This window comes from Passer montanus, unplaced genomic scaffold, assembly GCF_014805655.1.
Source record: "Passer montanus isolate IOZ18808 unplaced genomic scaffold, ASM1480565v1 scaffold58, whole genome shotgun sequence".
Taxonomy (NCBI): Eukaryota; Metazoa; Chordata; class Aves; order Passeriformes; family Passeridae; genus Passer; species Passer montanus.
Genome location: NW_024370816.1, coordinates 2,790,120 through 2,809,371, shown reverse-complemented (window position 1 = coordinate 2,809,371; position 19,252 = coordinate 2,790,120). Strand labels below are relative to the sequence as shown.

At 36.8% G+C, this 19,252-nt stretch overlaps 1 protein-coding gene across 4 annotated transcripts in view; it reads right to left on the bottom strand.

The window, feature by feature from the left end:
• KCNT2 (potassium sodium-activated channel subfamily T member 2) overlaps positions 1-19,252 on the bottom strand; it is a 115,417-nt gene that overhangs the window by 80,288 nt on the left and 15,877 nt on the right. For all 4 annotated transcript variants that reach the window (XM_039726327.1, XM_039726328.1, XM_039726329.1 and 1 more), the window contains exons 2-3: positions 6,823-6,902; positions 1,448-1,547 (exon numbers count right to left, since the gene is read on the bottom strand). In XM_039726327.1, the coding sequence (XP_039582261.1) occupies positions 1,448-1,547; positions 6,823-6,902 (180 nt within the window). The remainder of the gene's footprint in view (positions 1-1,447; positions 1,548-6,822; positions 6,903-19,252) is intronic.

The following is a 19,252-nucleotide window of genomic DNA, read 5'->3' as shown; positions in this document are numbered from 1 at the left end:
ATTCAGCAGTCTGCAGATGTATATGAATATGCATCTTGGCACATAAATACAAAAGTATATTTGGCACAAGGTCTGATGTTCTAACCTGTCCTGCACACCCAGACAGAACCATGCAGTACAACACACTCATCTGGGCTCACCAGAGATCTCACAATGAAAGAATTGCATCATGCCAGAAACCATGATTAGACAGAAAATGCTCAGTCCCTGAGTTGCTAATATGCCTAAATTTCTAAGGATGGATTTCCTCTTCTCCACAACTTTTTGTAAAAACTTCACTGCTTGTTTCCTCTTATTGAAGAGACAATCTAAGGTCTATGTTAGGTCAAAAGTAGTTTTTTATAGGTCTTGTTTTTCAGGGAAATTTCTTCACGGCCCTTTGTCAGAACTTACAATTTCTCACAATAAATTTTGACCAAAAAAAATCTCAAATGTATCTTCTGTACTTCCTATTCACATATCGTTCTCTCATACACTGCTGAATAAAGCAAATATTCTTACCCTCTCTTTCCTTTGGATTTCATTCTTACAGAGTATTTCTCCAATGCACTAGCTTTTTTTGGTGTTACCCTTACTACATATAACTGACATCCAAATATGAAAATTAGAAATCAAACTCTGTCCCTTGCCTAAAATTGTGTGAAGACTGCCGGTTCTATCATCCTAAGCTGAGTATTTTCTTATGTGCTTTGTTTCTTTCAGCATTTAAAGACAAAAAAATCAAAGCAAGTGAAAGGAAGTATGTTAATAAAATGTGACGCTTATCAGCATTAAAAATTGAGGAGATTCAATATTCCCAGGATATAAATATAACAGAAGTACAGGATTAAATAAATTACAATTTCTTCTACAATTTGGTGATTAATCGTGTAACACTTAAAAAATGATGATATAGAAGATATAGAATACCACACTGGCAATTTGGGGTGTGCTACACCATTCATTATAGCCATAAATCATTGTGAGTATAGAATGTGCCTTTGGTCTCACTCTTCTGAAGTGTTTTGAGAAAGCAGAAGGCTGAAAAATTATCATCGGTATAATCTGCATGAAAGCTCAGTTTCACATATTTGTCTGTCCATTTCTGGGATCTGGGGTTTTAAGTAATTTAAGCAAAATCCGAAAATAATTGTTGCATAAACTGGGAATCAGACATTTGCAATTTTACATAGAAATGTCATGTAATAACACATCTAAAATATGTGTTTGCACAATTATATCTGATGCACAGTATCTAAGGAGACAGCCAGGATTATTTTAGTGGTAAAGAGAAAAAATAATATTATTTTAGTTCTTATTTCCATTCACAATGTAAGAGCAGCTTTGTAATTCTTTCAAAATATCCAGAAGACGTAAAACAAATCCTTCATGTGTTTAATGATTTATTTCTTATAACTTAAATAATGCTTTGAGAGCAGAAATGAGGAAAAAAAACCTCAAACATTACCATCCAAGTCCTTGTGTAGGATCATCCAGGAGCACACGAACTATGTATAGGAAACAGCTTAGGAGCTTGAGAGAGAAGTTGAATAATCGTATTCTCAGACCTAGAGAGAAAAGAAAAAGAAATAAAGAAAAAAGGAAAGGAAAGGAAAGGAAAGACAAAAGAAGTTCAGTGGTTTTAAAATTTCACCAACCTTCAAGGTAAAAATAAAAGGAACTAGAATAGTCTTGTAGTAAAAAGCAATGTCTATATAACCAGTCTATATAACTCAGCCTGTTTTAATGTAAAGAACTATGCAGTCACTTTTTAAAAAGCTATTCTATGCTGTTAATCCTTCACTGATGCCATTTCCTGCATCCTTAGTAGTTTGAAATGTTTGCTTTCTTGGGAGGGGAACCAGAACTACACAATGCTTTTTGAGATACAGGATACAGCAACATGAAAAGACATACTTTCAGCCACAGGCAGGAGATATGCAGTGGCAAGCATTTAAATATTAATATAAAAATTTCTTCATGCAGTAGCTTCACATACAGAATATATAACTCTATTCCAACTTTTAAAATATTAAACTGGAGTTATTTAATGCTGAAGTTGAATAACTATGCATTCAAGAATCAGGACATCTAAAAGTTATGCTGAATGCACAACTGAACTGAATTTGTTCTACGGACCATGTACATATTCTAGATGAACAGACAGGCCACAAATACTATCAGAGAATATTACACTCTCCCCCACAAATATAGGTTTAATGCACAAGGCCAGGATTCCTTCAAAGGGATCCACATGGACACTTACTGCTATCACACAGGCAATTTATTTCACTGCCAATTGCAGCCGTTATCTACTGAAAGGGAACTTTTGGGATTTTTACGTGATTTTGCAGCCATTAGAGGATTAAGGTTTAAATTTTTAGTACTGCTATTGAATTCAGCAGACTTTTTTGCTAGTGTGAATATTTTCATCTGACTCTTAGACATAAGCATTCATTTACTAATCAATTTAAAACGGTTGACTAACGTTAGGTGACTGGAGGTCACTGAACCAATATTTTTTTTTAAGTCTTGCAAACTGAGAGTCCAGTTCTGCGTGGCTGAGCCCTTCTACCCAAAGCAGAATACTCTGAATCTTACCCAGATGTGACTTCCCTTGCCTCAGTCACAACAAGGACACTGTGCTTTATAGCTGTGTTGAAAATACTTCAGCAGGTCTGCTGAACTCAATGTAAATACTTCTGTGGTTTAAGAACTACCCAAATAATGCATACCCAAAGCTGTGTGCATACATTCCCTTCTAAGGAGAGAATCACAATCATTTTATAGTAATATTACTTTTTTTTTTAACTTTACTCAGTCCTAAGTTCACAATCAGCAAAACCAGATAAAACTGATAAATCAGGTTTTATGTCTACTAGTTAATTTTCCGTTAAAGCTCCATCTACTACATACACAGAAAAATAGAAAATTGATTCTTAAGAATTTTACCATGCCATTTCTGAGTGAAATCTTTAGGTTTGTTACATAAAACTGCTTATTACTTTTAACTGTGAAGTTGCAGTTATCACATAAGAACTGGATGGACTTTTACAGCACCTTGTTTCAGTGAACTAAGGGTTAAAATCCTGTGGTCTGTGAGAAGTCCCACAGCTGTTACTGGCAATTGGGTTTGAGAACATTAACCTAAGGATTCCTGCTCCCCTATCAAGAGTAATTAGCCACTGACTATTTATTCCCCAACATGCCTGAAGGGGGGGAAGGACTGAAGGAAGCAAGCATGGTATCCTATTATTTGACTTGGCCATTTTTGTGAGCTGTTGCTGAAGAAAACATGAATTATTTGTTTGTCCTAGGCCTTTTGTAGAATTCTGCTGGAATATGAATGATTGCCCTATTGGTTGCTGGGCTATTACACCTAGGAAAGCAGATAATGTTTTAAAAAAGCCCCTAAACCTAAACAAACAAAAAAAACCTACCAATTTTATATTGTCTAACTCTCTTGGGCAAGTACAGAAGTCCGTTGTTTTTCTCCTGCTTTTTAGCTCTCTAAATCTTACTGTTGGTGTGAAATACTTGTTTTCTGCATTGATAACGGCTTGGTTTCCAATCATCCTTTGAAATTATATGTTGATTTAAGTGCCAAAAGAAAATGGTTCTTTTCTGATTGAAAGCTACATCAATACAGACTGGGGGTTCAGCCTGCTGCCTTAAACCCTTAACTCTCAAATCTTAGTTCTGACACCTCTGGAACTCAGGCTCTGGCTATCTCCATAGCCTGTTTCCCACAGAATGGGAGGCAGGGTTTTCAAATCAGCCATGCTTTCATCTAAGGGTTTCAGTAGAGAGTGCATTTTGTGGCTAGGGCTGTTTATAAAGCAATGCAAAGTACAGGTTCTGTAGCGTAGGTGATTGGGTCAGTTACTAAAATATAAATAGGAGAAACAGGCTTCAAGTCCACCCTGGGTCACCTCTCCTTGCTCTGTGTGCCTCAGCCATTAGTGACATATTCAGCCACCCTTGCTAAAATTTGGGTAAGTAATGCAGGCCTAAAAAACGCCTTTTTCCTCTGGTGGAAAGATTCTGCAGCCTCATAGCTGGGGATTCTCATGTGAGTTGGAAGCAATGCATGTGTTCCACTATCATGGAGATGTAGGATTTCAAATGTGAGAAGGAGGTGCACAAACACTACAGAAGGCATTTAAAACAGGTTTTCGATTATTATTCGGGTACAAAGAAAGCATTTCATATTTGTTTGCTTCCTGTCTATTTTTGTTCTGTATTTCACATGCTGTCAATGGATCAACATCGTCTGCTTGACTTAATTTCCTTTTCTCCATTCAGAGCCAGATTGCTTAAGTGGCAGGGTCATTGGCACAGAATATCTCTATGTTTTGAATATGAGCTTGTGTTCAGCTCCACCCATCATGTGCTGTTATGCAGTTATATATTTTTTAATGGGAATGCAATTTCACTGTGTCTGTGCAACAAAGTTCTTACATACTCTTGTTTTATTGAAAAGAATTGATAATAACATTCAAAATCTATTTGTTTGGTTAACTAAATATAACTATGTCAAATCTCATGTCATTTATCTATGTCATTTCCTTCTCACTTTAAACAAGTATTTGCTATTTTTGCAAGCGTTTTAAGTATAGAATGATACATTCTGTTTTACCACTTCTGACTGGGAATTTCACTTTTATTATAAATTCTTCATGCGCTCCTTGCCAGCATTTCCGTAGATTAAATGTGAGGTTTAGAGAGTTGGTCTAAACAGAGTGACGGATACCAGGTGAGGATTTTAGAATTACTTCCCATTATTCCTTTCCCATAAGTCACTAATCTATTGCTGATTTTCAGCAGAATTATTTCAGTGGCAGCTGGCTTTAGGAGCTGGACCAAAATATGCTCTTAATAGTTCATATCCTAGTGATAGTTATCCTTTATTCCCTCTTCCCTGACTTGAAACTTCACTTATCTTTTCCCCTTTGGACTTATTGCTGCCTGTGATAATGCAGTGTGTGGTCCTGGCAAGTTACAAGCAAGTCATGAAGTCATGCTTGTATGACCATGTCATTTTCTCCTTCTCTCTTTTTTTTAATTTTTTTTGTGAGGGTGCTGAGTGACACCTTTGTAAGATATTTTTTTATACACTGTTTGAATTTGATTAGACATTTGCTTGCAGAAATTGAGTGGAAACTAGATTGACATGAGACACAGATTAAGGCTTGTTTTATCAGTTTATCAGTTTAAACAAGGGTAATAATTAATAAAACAGTTGATATTTCAAGTTACTAGCCCATATGTGATTTAGATCAGGACAGCATTCTGTAGAAAATGCTTATAAATTCTAGACCTGACTGCTCTGGTTGGCAAAACCATATTATCAAAATTGATATTATCAAAACTGTTTGGTGAACAGGTTTGATTTAGCTACACTGTCCAAAAAAATTTCTGATCCTACTGACAATTTTTTTTCTCAATGACAGCAAGTCCATCTTTAATACGTGAAGGAAGGTTTTTAGTGCTCTCACTGAACACTGTCTAAAATCTATTATCTTTGTTTATCAGCTCCCTGGTACCTCTGGGCAAGAGACTCCTCCTGTTTCAGTGCAGGACTGAATGAGTGCACGTAACAGAGAGAGGCAGGCTACAGTGTCAGCAGCTGCTCTTTGGAGGCTTTCTTGGGGGAGACTCTGGTTCCGAGTATTTGGACAAAGAACCAAGATCTGCATAAGCACAAGGAGTGTTTGAACTCATTAATACTGACTGCTCTGGCTTGGGGGTTTTTCTTGTTACTCATGGTGCCTTTTTTTTCTTTTTTCTTTCCTTTTAGAGGAATATTTTTCTTCCTATGCTTGGAAAGTAAAAGCAGCTTAGCCAATAAAATTATCAAGTTCTGTGATATAAAACTAGTATTTATTTATTTATTGCTAGCTCTTAACAGATTTTTTGCTCTGTCTTATTTTTGAAAGATTGATCTAGTCTCCCCAGTGTTGCTTGTATATTTTCAGACTGGGACATCAAAAAATTTCTTTCTTTTATTTTTTTCTGTCTTTTTCCAGACACAAAATCATGAAACAATTTTAACTGTACAAAGAAAAAAATTCATTCTTTGTAGGCTAAAAGCTTTATGTATAAAGCCATTGTAATTTCAGTTATTTACATGTGAAAGGCAAAGAGAAATAACTTCAGTCCTGCTACACAGAAGAAAACTGAGGACAGTTACTGATCTTCTGACCTATGAGCTCCACTGTTCTAACCAAGATTGGATAATATTCCATGTTTCCACCCACCTGGATCAGCTGCATGGATACATTTAAAAAGATTAATATCGTAATTCCTCCACATTTTCTTCCATGATGGCCGATGATGTTAAGCACATATTTCAATGAAGATCTATTTAGGTTAGACTACAGTGTTGAGACTATAAATTAAGTTAGACTATAGGCTAATGACAAGGACTACATTCTGAAGTACCACATCCCCAATAGTCTCCTTTCCAAATTTTTTTTTTCAGTGCAGATAAAGTTTGAAACTTTAGGAATACTTAACACTTCAAAAAGCTGGGTAGTTTTGCAGCTTTCTTCCTTTACCCTCCTTTGCTTTCCTAGTCACAAGGTCACGACTTATCAATGAGCATTGCTGCCAGATTATTGCAAATTAGTCAACTTGATCACGACACAGAAATAAAATCATGATTTTATTTAACAGTTCGTGACATCACTAATTGTTTGATCCTGCATGAGCACATGATTTTCAAGTTTAAAATATTTAACTCAGAAGAAAATTAATAACTTCACTGTTGCCTTCAACTGAATTTGATTTTACTTAAAAGTATCACAAATATGCTTAAGATAAATTAATACAACTGCTTACTTGATCTTTGGTTTTTGATGAAGAAGAGCTTTAGTCTCTCTTTAAATGTGTTTTCATTCATATAGAATTCAACTTGCACCCTGAAATAGTAAAGAAAAAAAGTATTAGGATTGGCTATGAAAGATAATAAATCAGTATTTCATAATAATTTGTTTCTCTAATAATCTATTCTTGATATAAAACTGGAGGGACTTATAGTGAGTGTTCAGCTAAAAGCTCACTTGGCTTTGAATGACTAATGTTGAAAGTTTTAAAAAAAGCCCAAACCAAATAAAAAAAACCCCAGCATCACCAAGCACAAGACCTTTCATTTATCCCCTTTACATGCAGAATAATTTTCATATTACTCAAACAGTCTACACTGGAAAATAAGAAGGCTCTATGCTTTTGGGATTTCCATTGGATGACCACTCTCCTATTTGCATGTTAGTAGGGAAGATTTTCTTGATGTCCAGGTTAAGCTTCCCACCTCAATTTAACTCCTTTCCTGTAAAATCGACATTTTAATGATCCTTCTTTTTTCTATCTTGTTCACATTTCTGTTGAATGTTCATGTTTCAGTCCACTTGTTTGTACTCACCTATCATGAAACACTCATGTACCAAACAAAACCACCCTCTCTGAACGTGTTTTTGTCACCATGAAACAGTGAGAGCTGAAAGCAAAATTATGCTGCAATCACACAATATTGTACAGAAAATAACTCTCCCCCTGGTTTTATTAAAGCAACAAGGGCATCTTTCCTCCATTCCCTCAGCTCTGCCTGGATAGATTTCATCTTTCTGTCCCTCAGTTCAGCCTGAGTACCACTCATGCAATAGTTCTCAGACTGGAAGAGAGAACTGCTGCAGGGACTGGCCAGGGAGGAAGGCGTGTGCCACTTCTGTAGAAAACCTCGGGCTGTTCAGAGTTGTGGAGCTCCAGTGCTTGCTGGAAGATGAGCAGCCTTACTCTCATTGTCACTGAAGTCCCTGCTCTACCCAAATTACTGAATCTCCCTCCCCAAGCCAGTTGTCCCCCAGAAATGAATCTCTACCCCAGCACATCTGTGCCTTCCTAGAAGTCAGAGCTCAGCTGGAGAAGGTCTATAATTGCTACGTCTCCCTTTCTCTGTAGATCATCATGTCTTCCACAGCTGCATGTACATTTTCTGCTCATAAGCATGCTTGAATTTTATTTCAGCATTTCTTCTCAGCAGTGTTTCATCAAATAACCGTACTTCAACTACTTGGTTTTATAGGTAGTCATATTCTTCTAGCAGAATCCTGACTTCACTTTTTCCCTTCTTGCATGTGAAGCCTTTTGCTGAAACAATTTTTGTACAATATGCTGTTACCTGTAACGTCTCTCAAATAGCTGTCTATACCAGATATTTCCATACACTTATGGAATTGATGGGTTATTTATGAGCTTAGAATGGGTGGCATCTCAGGCAAGGTGACTTTTCTTACCTGCCTATTACCAGAAGTTTAGGCATATCACTTTGTAGGACAGGGCCATAAAAAGAAGGTTCTGTGATTCACTCAGTGAAGTCCAGTTAATTTTAACTAGTAATTGCCTTTGGTGTGTTTTATTGTAGTGTTCCTTATAGGATGAGTAATTACACTACTTCCTATTCAGAGGAAGCACAAAACACAACATCATTTTTAAGAATTCATTTTCCAAGGTACTGTCATTAATGCAGTGACAGTTTTAGTGGGAAACATCTCCCATGATTTGGCAGCTGCCACATGCTAAGTGTACATACTTAATCTTCAAGGATATATTTCAAGAGGTAAACAAAGTTGCACAAGCTACTGAAGTAAGGGATGTTATTGAAAAAATGCATGGTTTTGGTTTTTTTTAACACATTCTGAATTAATCTCTCAGCATTTTGGTAAGAAAATTTCAGTAATCACTTCTCATGAAAAAGCAACATGTTAACAGTGGGCCATGATTTGCTGATAAAGAGGGAAGAGGATGTGGGAGCTAACCACCCTCCTATCACCAGCACTATGAATTGCTGTGATCTCTGATAGCCTTCTAGCAGCTGTCTACTTGGCTTTTCTTAGAAACCTGTGCTCACAGGAAACTGGGATTCCACAGTGCAGCAGTTTCCATGGCAAAATGGATTACAAATGCTGCTAATGGCACTTCCGTGGTTCCTTCCCTGACTTCTTTAAACTTTAGTAAAAACTGTAGTGGCCTTCTACATTTGCAGAAATACATTATCACACATCTATAATCAATGCACTCTGCTGATGCTCTGGCTACCAGGGAATATTTCACTTTGTTTCCTGAAGGTTGCTATTTACTAAGTAAAGTATGACTGGCTGAAGGAGCCCCTGGCAAGGACAGAAATCTCTAGATACTGATCTTTCCCAAGACTACTTTTTATTTCTAAGGAGAACACTCATTCTACTTGAATGTTCCTTACAATCTTTAAATGGTTAATATTTTACCTCAAATATTTGCTCTTTTCTGTATTTTTCCCACTATGAAGTGTAGCCTAGAAAAGGAAGTTTTTGGGAACCTACAAAAAATAAATTCTGATCCCCTACTGAAATATTGAGAACATTTTGTAGCAGCAGTGGTAAAAGGCTTGAACAAGATTTTTCTGGACTAAATTAGTACAGGTTATTAAGGGTTTCAAGTGAGGGAGTGAAATTCTTGTGATACACTTATATAAAACTTAATTACTTTGTTGCAGGATATTTAAAATTTCACTGCAAGCAAATGGTTTTGACAAAGTGGCGCACCACACAAATCAGGGTGATAGTACATGTACAGGCAGATCACCTGGCATACAGAATACATTTGGGTTTATTCTTATAACATAAATTGAAAATGTAGTTTCAACAATTTGTGCTTCATGTTTATCTTCCTGTAAAAGGCAGTCCATCCTAACCAGAAGGAAGTCAAGCTGAAAGAGTAAAATGCTATTCCTTGGTAGTGGTTACAAGGAGAGAAATGGTTGATGAATGTAAGGATTTTGTTTTTGCAGTCAGTTAATAGCTTCAGAATTTTTCAGTGCTTGTAGCTGGCAATGAATATCCCATGAAAAGCTGCTTTTGGATGTTCAAAGAACAGGTCTTATGTTCACTGACTCTTACTTCAGCTGTGTTGAAAATGCACAAATACATAATGCACCTGTAGCAAAAGCTCTTGAAGTTATATTATTGTCCTTAAAACACAGTGTGCTGTGTTAAAACTCAATACCACTGGTAGTGGTCTTCACTAGTTTAAACCCAAAGAACAGTGATGTCACCGAAATAATTTCAAGTCTTTCAAACTGTAACAATCATCTTGAAGTACCCCAAGTCCAATACAAACTGCCTTCTTATAATTCAGTTGAGATGCAATTTGAGAAGTACATTTTAATGTAATACAAAGTACAACAGGAAAATCCTAATTCCTGTCAAGGACACTAGTTCAGAGCCCTGCTGGTGGCTGTAAAACCCTGGGACCAATCTCTCTGTGCTCTGGCTACTTAACTGATTTGTCCTGCATTTTTCCATTACTATTTACAATGTCAATCTAGACCCATAGCCATACTTTACTATAATAACAGTATTATCTTGCACCCTCAAAGCTATAAATTGTCTTTCTTTCATGTTAAAACCAGATTTGGCAGAAATAATCATTTCACAAATGAAAGTATGAGCTGGATTTCTCACTACGTGCATGCCAAGAGCTGTAAATGTTTATGTTTACTATTTATTGATGTTGGAATCAAGAAAAGGTATTAAGTGTACAAACAGAGCAAATCTGAAGAAAAATACTTACATTTATTTAAATCCGTTGTTTTGGAAAAGGACATCTCATATTTTTCCTACAAAGAAAGCCTTGTAATAGGAAAGGAATATAGAGGTTTTTTATTGGGATTTGCCAATTCAATACATGTGAAATCCTGTTAGATTTTAGACCTGAAAGCTTATTATGTAGGGTATAGATGGGTGCTTAAAATGAAGCACCTGAACTGCTAAAGTGAACTGCTATTATCAGATCTTATTTTACTGCAATAAAAAAGGAAATAGGTATTTTTTTCTTATAACTTTCATTAAAAGGACTAGTGTGTTTTAAGGATGACTGTCATGGGTAACACTTCTATTTGAAGTTTTGCAGGTTCTGAAGCACTCAGAACTCTGTTTTAAAAGAACAGCAAGCACACTTTCTGAAGGTGTTTGCCATGCACTGTGCTGGTGAAATCTAACTTTTGCAATATGGTGCTGCACTTTCTTAAATGTGATTCTAAGAAGTGCGGAGTACTCAAAACTGACAGGCGTAAGGTCATTTTCTGATGGGGATTTTCATCATTTTAGTAGGAACAAACCAATAAATATTTTAAAGAACTCTGCAGAGCTGTGTTTGTGCAGTATTGTCTTGTAGATTCTTTATGATACCTCACAGTGGGAAACTACAAGACAAAACACAGATTCCACAGGGATTTTTTAGTTAGAAGCTGCCTTTCATATCAGTGAACCTGAGTTAAACTCCTTAGTGATGTTTTTCCAGACAGACCTATATTCACTTATTTAACTGGATGTCAACATAACTAATAGATTTATAGATACCAGATGTTACCAGTGTCACTGCAAATTATTCTCTGCTTTAATGAAACAGAAAGAGCATAAGCTGAGTTAATAACAAGCTATAAAATAAAGGATTAAGGATGCATAAATAATCTCAGGGAACAGAACTGTGTCTTGTGCTCAAATTCTCTTTAGTGTCTCCTTTCCACAAGTGTTGCTTTGATCGAAACAAAACTAAGATAGCATCAGAAAACTGGCCAAACCAAATGTTTCAGGTTGCACAAAATAAAAATTTGTATCTGCAACCCCAAAAACATACTTTCCATGTCAAGGCAAACTTTTCCTTTACTTAACTGTTCAAACATCAAATTGCTAAAAAATTCAGCCCTTAATGAAAATTATCTTCCTTACAATTTAAATAGTACGTGTCTATATTTTTATAGCTGTAAATAGAAATGTATCTTGAAATCTGAATGTAGCCAGCTTCATGCTCCTTTTTGCAATCAGTTACATAAAACTGTGAAACTGATACAGGTCTATGGCAGCAATTTAGTATTACTGCAACAGAGAGAGGAAATGACATTATCAAACATTTCTGTGGAAAATATCTCAATTTTTTCATACCTTTGAGAGAAAGGTTTTTAAGGGAAGGCTAACAGCAAGAGATGAGACTCAGCAGCAGGTAGTATGCATGCTTTTCAATGAATTAATAATACTTTTGTTTTAATTCCTTATTCACAGTCTTGCACACTCAAAAAAGGAAATTATTATCTCATTCCTGCATTCATGAAAATCCATCAAGAATTCATTCTAGTAATGGTGTAATAATGAAATGGGTTTGCAATCTGTAGTTTACACATTTTTACTGTCCAATCTACAATAATTGTCATTAGAAATTTTCTTAAAAGAGAAAATACTGTGATGCTTTACTATGGGAAAAGAAATCTCTAAGTAGTTTCCCTCACACACTTGACTTTTTACTGCAAATATACTTTTCTGTTGCAAGCCTATTAGCTAAGGTGAGAAAGTTAATAAAACAAATGTGAATGATACATTAAGAAATAGTGCACTTTGAAGCTAACATTTGAAAGAAACCACTGAAGGAAGATGCTTAGTAGATTTTTTTAAACTTTTTTTTTCCATACAAGGTGAGGAAATTGATATTTTAAAGTATTTTTTGCATGTAAAAATAGCTCGGGCAAAAATAATTCACATGTAGGATATATACAGCACAAAGCTGCTGCAATGAAAATCCATTATGCAAGGCTTTTTTTACTGGGTAATTCTGAGTAATGGGATATTCTCCATGAGTTTGATCCCAGGCACTGTTCAGTTTCATGGCGCTGTGCCAATTACCCAGGCCTGAAGAGCAGGAAGGTTAATTTGTTGCTTTTTTTTCCTTTTCACAATAGTGGCAACTATGTGTCAAAAAGAGACTTGAAAGGAATCCTTGAAATCAACCATTCTGTGATAACTCCTTTCTGCCAGCCTGGGTTTAACCTTATTAGAGGATTAGGATCAAAATACAAAGTAACCCAATGCAAGCTACTTCTTTGTATTCTATTCCTCTGTATCACAGCTGCTCATTCCTTATCAGTGGTTGATCTAAAACAAAGATCCCTCCCCTGCAACTCCAGCACTCTCCTGTCCCCTCTGTGATAGGTGAGGCACACACAGGGTCAGGCAGTTTGCACGAGCATCTCACACACAGAAATTACTGTTCTTGGAGTAACAATACATCTCAAGTTGTTGATTTAAAATTTAACAGTACCTTCTACTACAGGATTTTAATGCTGATCATTGCACACCTTTCATTTGAAGCTATTTCTTTTTGCTTACCAAACTTCTGTGTGTATGTAATGTTGCCAATTAATTGTTACCTTAGTAAGACTCTTGTTCTCTCAAAAAAACCCCTTAGGTATTTTCCCAAGTAGACACACCTGTGTCTATCCTGAAAAAAGTCTGCAGGGTCAGGGGGTAGTTTCAGGGTTTGGTAGCCCTCTATCTATTTGCCTTCTTGCCCCCAGCCTTTCTTTGGTTCTCTGAAACCTCTTCCCTGCTACTTCATCCACGCTCAGAGTTCACAGTTTACTGTCCACAGTCCTCTCCTTCCACCTCCTCCTCCTTCTTCCTTTTCTTTCATCCAAATTTTAAGAAAACTTCCAGTCTCTTCTTAAACAGTTCCTTTCCAGACTTCACCCTTTCTTTCTTCCTGTGTGGACTACGCAGTTTCACTATTTGATCTGAAAACTCTGAGGAAATGGCACATCGTCCCACCTGTGGGGTTGTTTCTTTGCTCTAATTCCCTACGCAGACCTTTGCTTTCAACATATCTTTCTTTACACTCTCACCATCTGGAATTGTAACTCAGGCTCTGTAACTTCACTACTCTTAAGTTATCATTTCATTACTTTGCGAAAGCTGTCTTTTGAGATGTTTACCTTTTCTCTCCTCTTGAATTATTCCCTCAACTTTCAGTCTACTTCCACTATTGCACATTAGGATAGGCAACAAGTACCAAGGCTTTAATAAATAAACTCTGCAGCCTAAATGCCACAGAGGCATCTCCGTTTTGGTTACCAAGGCTTTAATAAATACATTAGGATAGGCAACAAGTACCAAGGCATCTCCGTTTTGGTGCTATGGCTATGGCTCTTAAAAATCCCTCTTCCTCAAGCCCAACAGAAACTTAATGGCGACCACTTGTAAAAATTTCCATTCTACGTCCACAGTAGATGGATGGCAGTGATGGAGTTGAGTCACTCCTACCCAAACACCTAACATGTGATGTTATTTCTCAGTAGATTTTATTTTAATAAGTTTTGATTGAATTTGCCCCCCATTTAACACTTTTCTCTTACAAAGCAAGCAGTAAACACGATGAGGGACATTGTCATGGAGATTATCCAGATAAAGATAGAAACAGGTGTTCAGAGAAATAACAGCCTCAAACTGTTCTGGTAGATTTTGTTATGTCTAAAGAATTACATGAATAAAAATCTTAGAGACTCATTGCTTACTTTAGATATGGCAGTTTACAGGTCCATACACCTTTCTTACACTTAAAGGAAATACATGTGAATGAAATGTGCCATCTTTGCTTGGTTTTTGGTTTGGTTGGTTTGGGGATTTTTGGTGTAGGTGTAATAGTCCAGAGCTTAAACCAGCAAGAGACACTGTGTGAACTCTGGTCTCCCATTAGCAAGAGAAAGGATAAAACCCTGTCTTCACATTAAGGAAATGCTGAGCGAACTCTTCTCACTTTGGTCCCTGTCAAGTGACTCAAGTTAGCTTCTGATGACCACAGAAATACAAATCACTATTTACTTAAACTCTACTTCTCATCTCTAAGTGTCTGACTGTTCTGCTACTCCTCTTCAGTAAGTTAACTTTTACTTCTCATTTTTCAGGATTCCATCTTTGCAAAAACAGCAAGCAGAACATGGCTGAGTGCCTTGATATCCCCACAAGTTAGATGGCTAATCCCAGTTTTATTTTTACTTTGAAATAAGATTTCATTTTCTGAAATCACAGCAGAAGGAAGAAGTAAAAAAGCAGATGGATAGAAAAATCAAAAAAAAAGAACAAAAAAAAACCTTTGTGGGTGAATCCCAATCTGTCATTTCTTAAGTATCACATGACCAACTGTAAAATATTACTTTAAATATGACTCATTAATATGTTACCTGGAACCAAAACCCTCTCTAGCAGATTGGATCCAATATACACTGAGATTAATGGGATATTCTGTTCACTGAAAGCTGGGTAAAATAATCAAATAGTAAAAATATTCAAACTAGATATTTTCCTATTGCTTTACGCATTTAATTAGTATCTTTGACCCAAAATAAAGGTAATTTTCTTTCTATGTCAACTGTACAATGTATTTTACATAAAACTGGTAGGTCAATGTGAGATTCAATAGAGCATATCTATATATTGACTCTAATATAATCCTACAGCTTTTTATTGTCACCATCTTGTTCTATTATTACTTCTGTTGGCCAGCTTTTCTTCTTTTGTTCTTTTTTACTGTATTATGCTAGTTATACTTGGCAATCTTCAATTATAGCCAACAATTTATTCAGTGTTTCCTGAAACAAATGCACAGTATAATTATATCAAGTCAGAAAAACATATTTCAAATGCTTTGGGTTTTTTTCCAAACTCAAATATTGGGATTTATTAAGTTAATCTACATTTTCACCAATGACATAGCAAATTATAGGGAAATATTAGCCACACCTACCCAAAAGGAAATGGATCTTTATGAAAAATGTTCTTAAACAACAGCAGTGTGAATTTGAAAGATTTGAAAGATTTGAAATCTTATATGAAGTCTTACCCACTGATTAACATTTCATAAGGAGAGAAGAAATGCAATGTTCTAAGATAGAAATGTCAACATGTCATGTCAAAAACATGTCGTTTTTCCCTCTGAAAATTGTTTTGTTCAATGAGGTAATTATATTTTATATTTTCTTTACAGTTCTTTAAGTAGAAAGTAGACTCAGTTTTTCCAAGGAAAATGCATTCATCAACCAAAGTATTGTTTTGTTTTCATTTCAATTTTAGTACTACCTGGGATTTTTGACACAATTAAAACAGGATATGCCTTCTACATTTCCTGTGATGTGATAATAACATGATGCCTCAAAACCTGATTCACATAATTCCCCCAAGAACTATTCACTCTGCTGCAAAAAAAAAAATCTTGCAGGTAAAATTCATCTCCAGTGAAAGTCTGGTACTCAGTCTACAACTCACCCGTGCCCATTCTGCAAAGGCAATCCAGGTATGAGCTATCTTTTCAGATACCAATGGACTTACTGCCAGTCACAGAAAGTAAGCAGTGAAATTCCTAAGACACAATAACCTTCACATATTTAGATTTGACTTAACCAGAATGAAGGTTTTGTTTTCAGTGCTCTCATCTGTAGTCTGTGTGCAATCTTCACATCTGTGATACACGCATCTTTGATTCTTATTATTTGACCTTTTGGCTGTTTCCTTCAGCTCAGGAGATGCGAAAGAAGCCAAGTGCTCAATTTCACTCCCTGTTATCACCTTTGCTACTTCCTTCTTTCCTCCCATCCCCAATCATCACAACTTCCTCTTGCCACCCCCTAGCTGTCAGCACAGTTTGCTTTGTCACCTCCTCATCCCCTCCGGAGAGGGATATGATGAGTGTGGAATAAGTGCCAAAGCTGCTCTCCAGGGCCCTCTGCAGCAGAGTCGCTCAGAGCAGCACAAACAAGGCTGGCTGAGATGTGCTCTGTGGAAGGTAAATCCTTGTACATATCTATGTTGCAATGTAAACATGTTTATTTATATAGGACTGACAAGCTTATTGTACTTCCACAGAAACTGCCTGAAAACTGTGCTTGACAGGCGCCTTGTAGTGCAACAGAGTGTAAATAGAAGTCTGACAGTCCAAACCACTATTGCAGCAGTAATCCACAAAGGCAAAAATAATAGCACTTATTATTTCTCCAGCTGTCTTTGAAAAAACCCCACAACTAGAAGATGAACAAACAGAAACATAAAAGTATGAGAAAAAATGTTACAAAGGAGGGCTAGTGAGCAACCACCACAAAAAGGCATAGGCGCAGATTGGTGGAAACAGTAGCAAAGCCTTATGATGTAGCAAATAAAAGCAGCTGCCCATGATTTCAGTGTCTGTAGTAGCAAGCACACAGTGTCATCAGGCTCAGGCTGATGGAACAGAGGGGCAAAAAATTCCCTTTCTCTCGCAGCCTGCAGAGCAGCAAAGAGCAGCCCCGAAAGGAGGACAGGTCCAGCTTTGGGCTTTGGTTTGAGCTTGCTATTAGAGAGCTGCTGCCAGAGCCTGGCAATGCAGAGGGGATCAGGACATGAGGTGTATGACTGAAAAACTTGCAGGCAAGGATCTACACAACTTGGAAACTTGCATGTGTGTGTGTGTGTGTTCAGCATGGACTCTTTTATAAGTATATATTTACGATCTCTGCAGAAGCAGCAAAATCATTAAGCAATAGTCAGCTGCATGCTTTCACTTAATCATCCGTTGCACGTTTATCAGGCTTTCAGGACAGTCATCTAGGCAGTTTCTAGTTTACAGAGACAGTAGCTGTTTGATTTACATTTGGAACTAGACAGTTAATTATTTATGAACATGTAGTTTGTGGATGGATGGAATGTTGGAAAATAGAGAGTGATGAAGGTAATCTCACCCCTAAGGAGTTACAGCTGTGCTAATTATCAAGCATTAGGAACAGGCCTGCCCTTAATAGGCTACAACTTGATCCAATTAGGATGGGTATTGTAAAAGAGTAGTTGGCTGGTTGAGAAGGCAAGGTGGAGTTTGTTGGCTGTGCTGAGAAGGAGTTGATGCTGTGAGGAGCTGCCCACGAGAAATCACCAAGAAGGTATGAAACCTTTGCAATAAGATGGCAACAGTAGTTCACTGCTCTCAACAATGCAATTGCTTGCCACCTATCATTAAATCTATCAGTAGTGACCAACCAACACTTGATTTGCTCATTGCCAGATAAACCACCAGTACAGATTGATGTACAAATCAGACACAAACTCCACATCACCCAAATCAGGTTGTGCTGACTGTTGGCAGACAGCAGTAGGCATATTGTCAAGTTAGGATGTTGTTTTATGACCAGAGGAAGAAGCTGCCATCTGTACAAATGAGGGAGAGTGTCTCTGCTCACGCCCCTACAAATGGGTGATTTCTAGATTGGTCTGACTAGGACTTTGCTCTAATTGGAGACTGTCTATCTTTCCTTTTCTTTGGAGATTTGCAATCAGATCAGTTTGTTGATCAGACTTATCTTCATCATTGTGATTCCCACACCTAATGCAAAGCAAGCACTCTGGGACAGTGGAAAAGGCAGGCTCCTAGTGCAAGTGCAGTGTTTGACTTACAGCGATTGCAGTCTCTTTGTACTGGTGTAAAAGAGCAGAGATTTGCTGGACCAAGTTAATGGTCCAATTCTTAGATGTTCATGTAAATAAAATAATGGGAAGAAAGGATGGGTGGGGAGAAAACAACCAAAAGCTCTGCTCTAGGATTGTACAGGGTGAAGTTCATGGAACTGCATTCCTAACTGTGATCACAGAGGTAGGTTTTGCAGAACACATCACATTGTTACTTGACTGTACTAATAATCCTCCATTCAAAGCCCTTTTCACAAACACAAGTTACTCCTAAGATGCTACAGACAGGTGCTTCTCTGCAACCTTTTCTTAATGACACTGCCTGTAAATGTTAACTAATAGAAAAGCTCCAGAGCACATTTTAGCACTTCAGAACACAGCATGTGGACCACTTGGGTGTCACTGGGAAAATGCTGATTGCTTGTTTCAATAACAACTATATTGATGGGAAGAACAAAATTAAGATAATGTGGAAATAAGTGTTGATGAAGGGAAATGTTCAGAAAGGGGTATAACAGAATAAGGCTATATTAAAATCAGCAACAGCGTGTTACTTGCACTGCTCTTACATTATTTCTTTTTATCACTTACCACTGTCTGCTAAATAAATGACCAAAGAGACCAGTTCATTCTGCTAAGTAACAGACTAAGTCTGCCTTTGTGCAGGCTCTCTTCAGTTTTAAAAGAAACCTAATTGAGGAAAGACAAATATGGCTGGTAAAAAAAAAAGTTGTAAGAGCTTTCCCCCTTTTAACAATGGCATTTAGAAAACTTAGAATCTTAAATTTCAGCTGTGTAAATTTACAGCATTATACACTCCTAGGTTACTTTAAAAAGCATTCTGTAATTCCCTATTTCAATTTGTAGTGTTTATAAAATCAAAATTGATCCTTTTACAGGCATAGTCAGAAGTGCAATTCAGACAAGTAAGAAGATGCACAAACACAGTTTTCCCAAAAGAAGGGTCATATTTTACAGGTCATATTTTT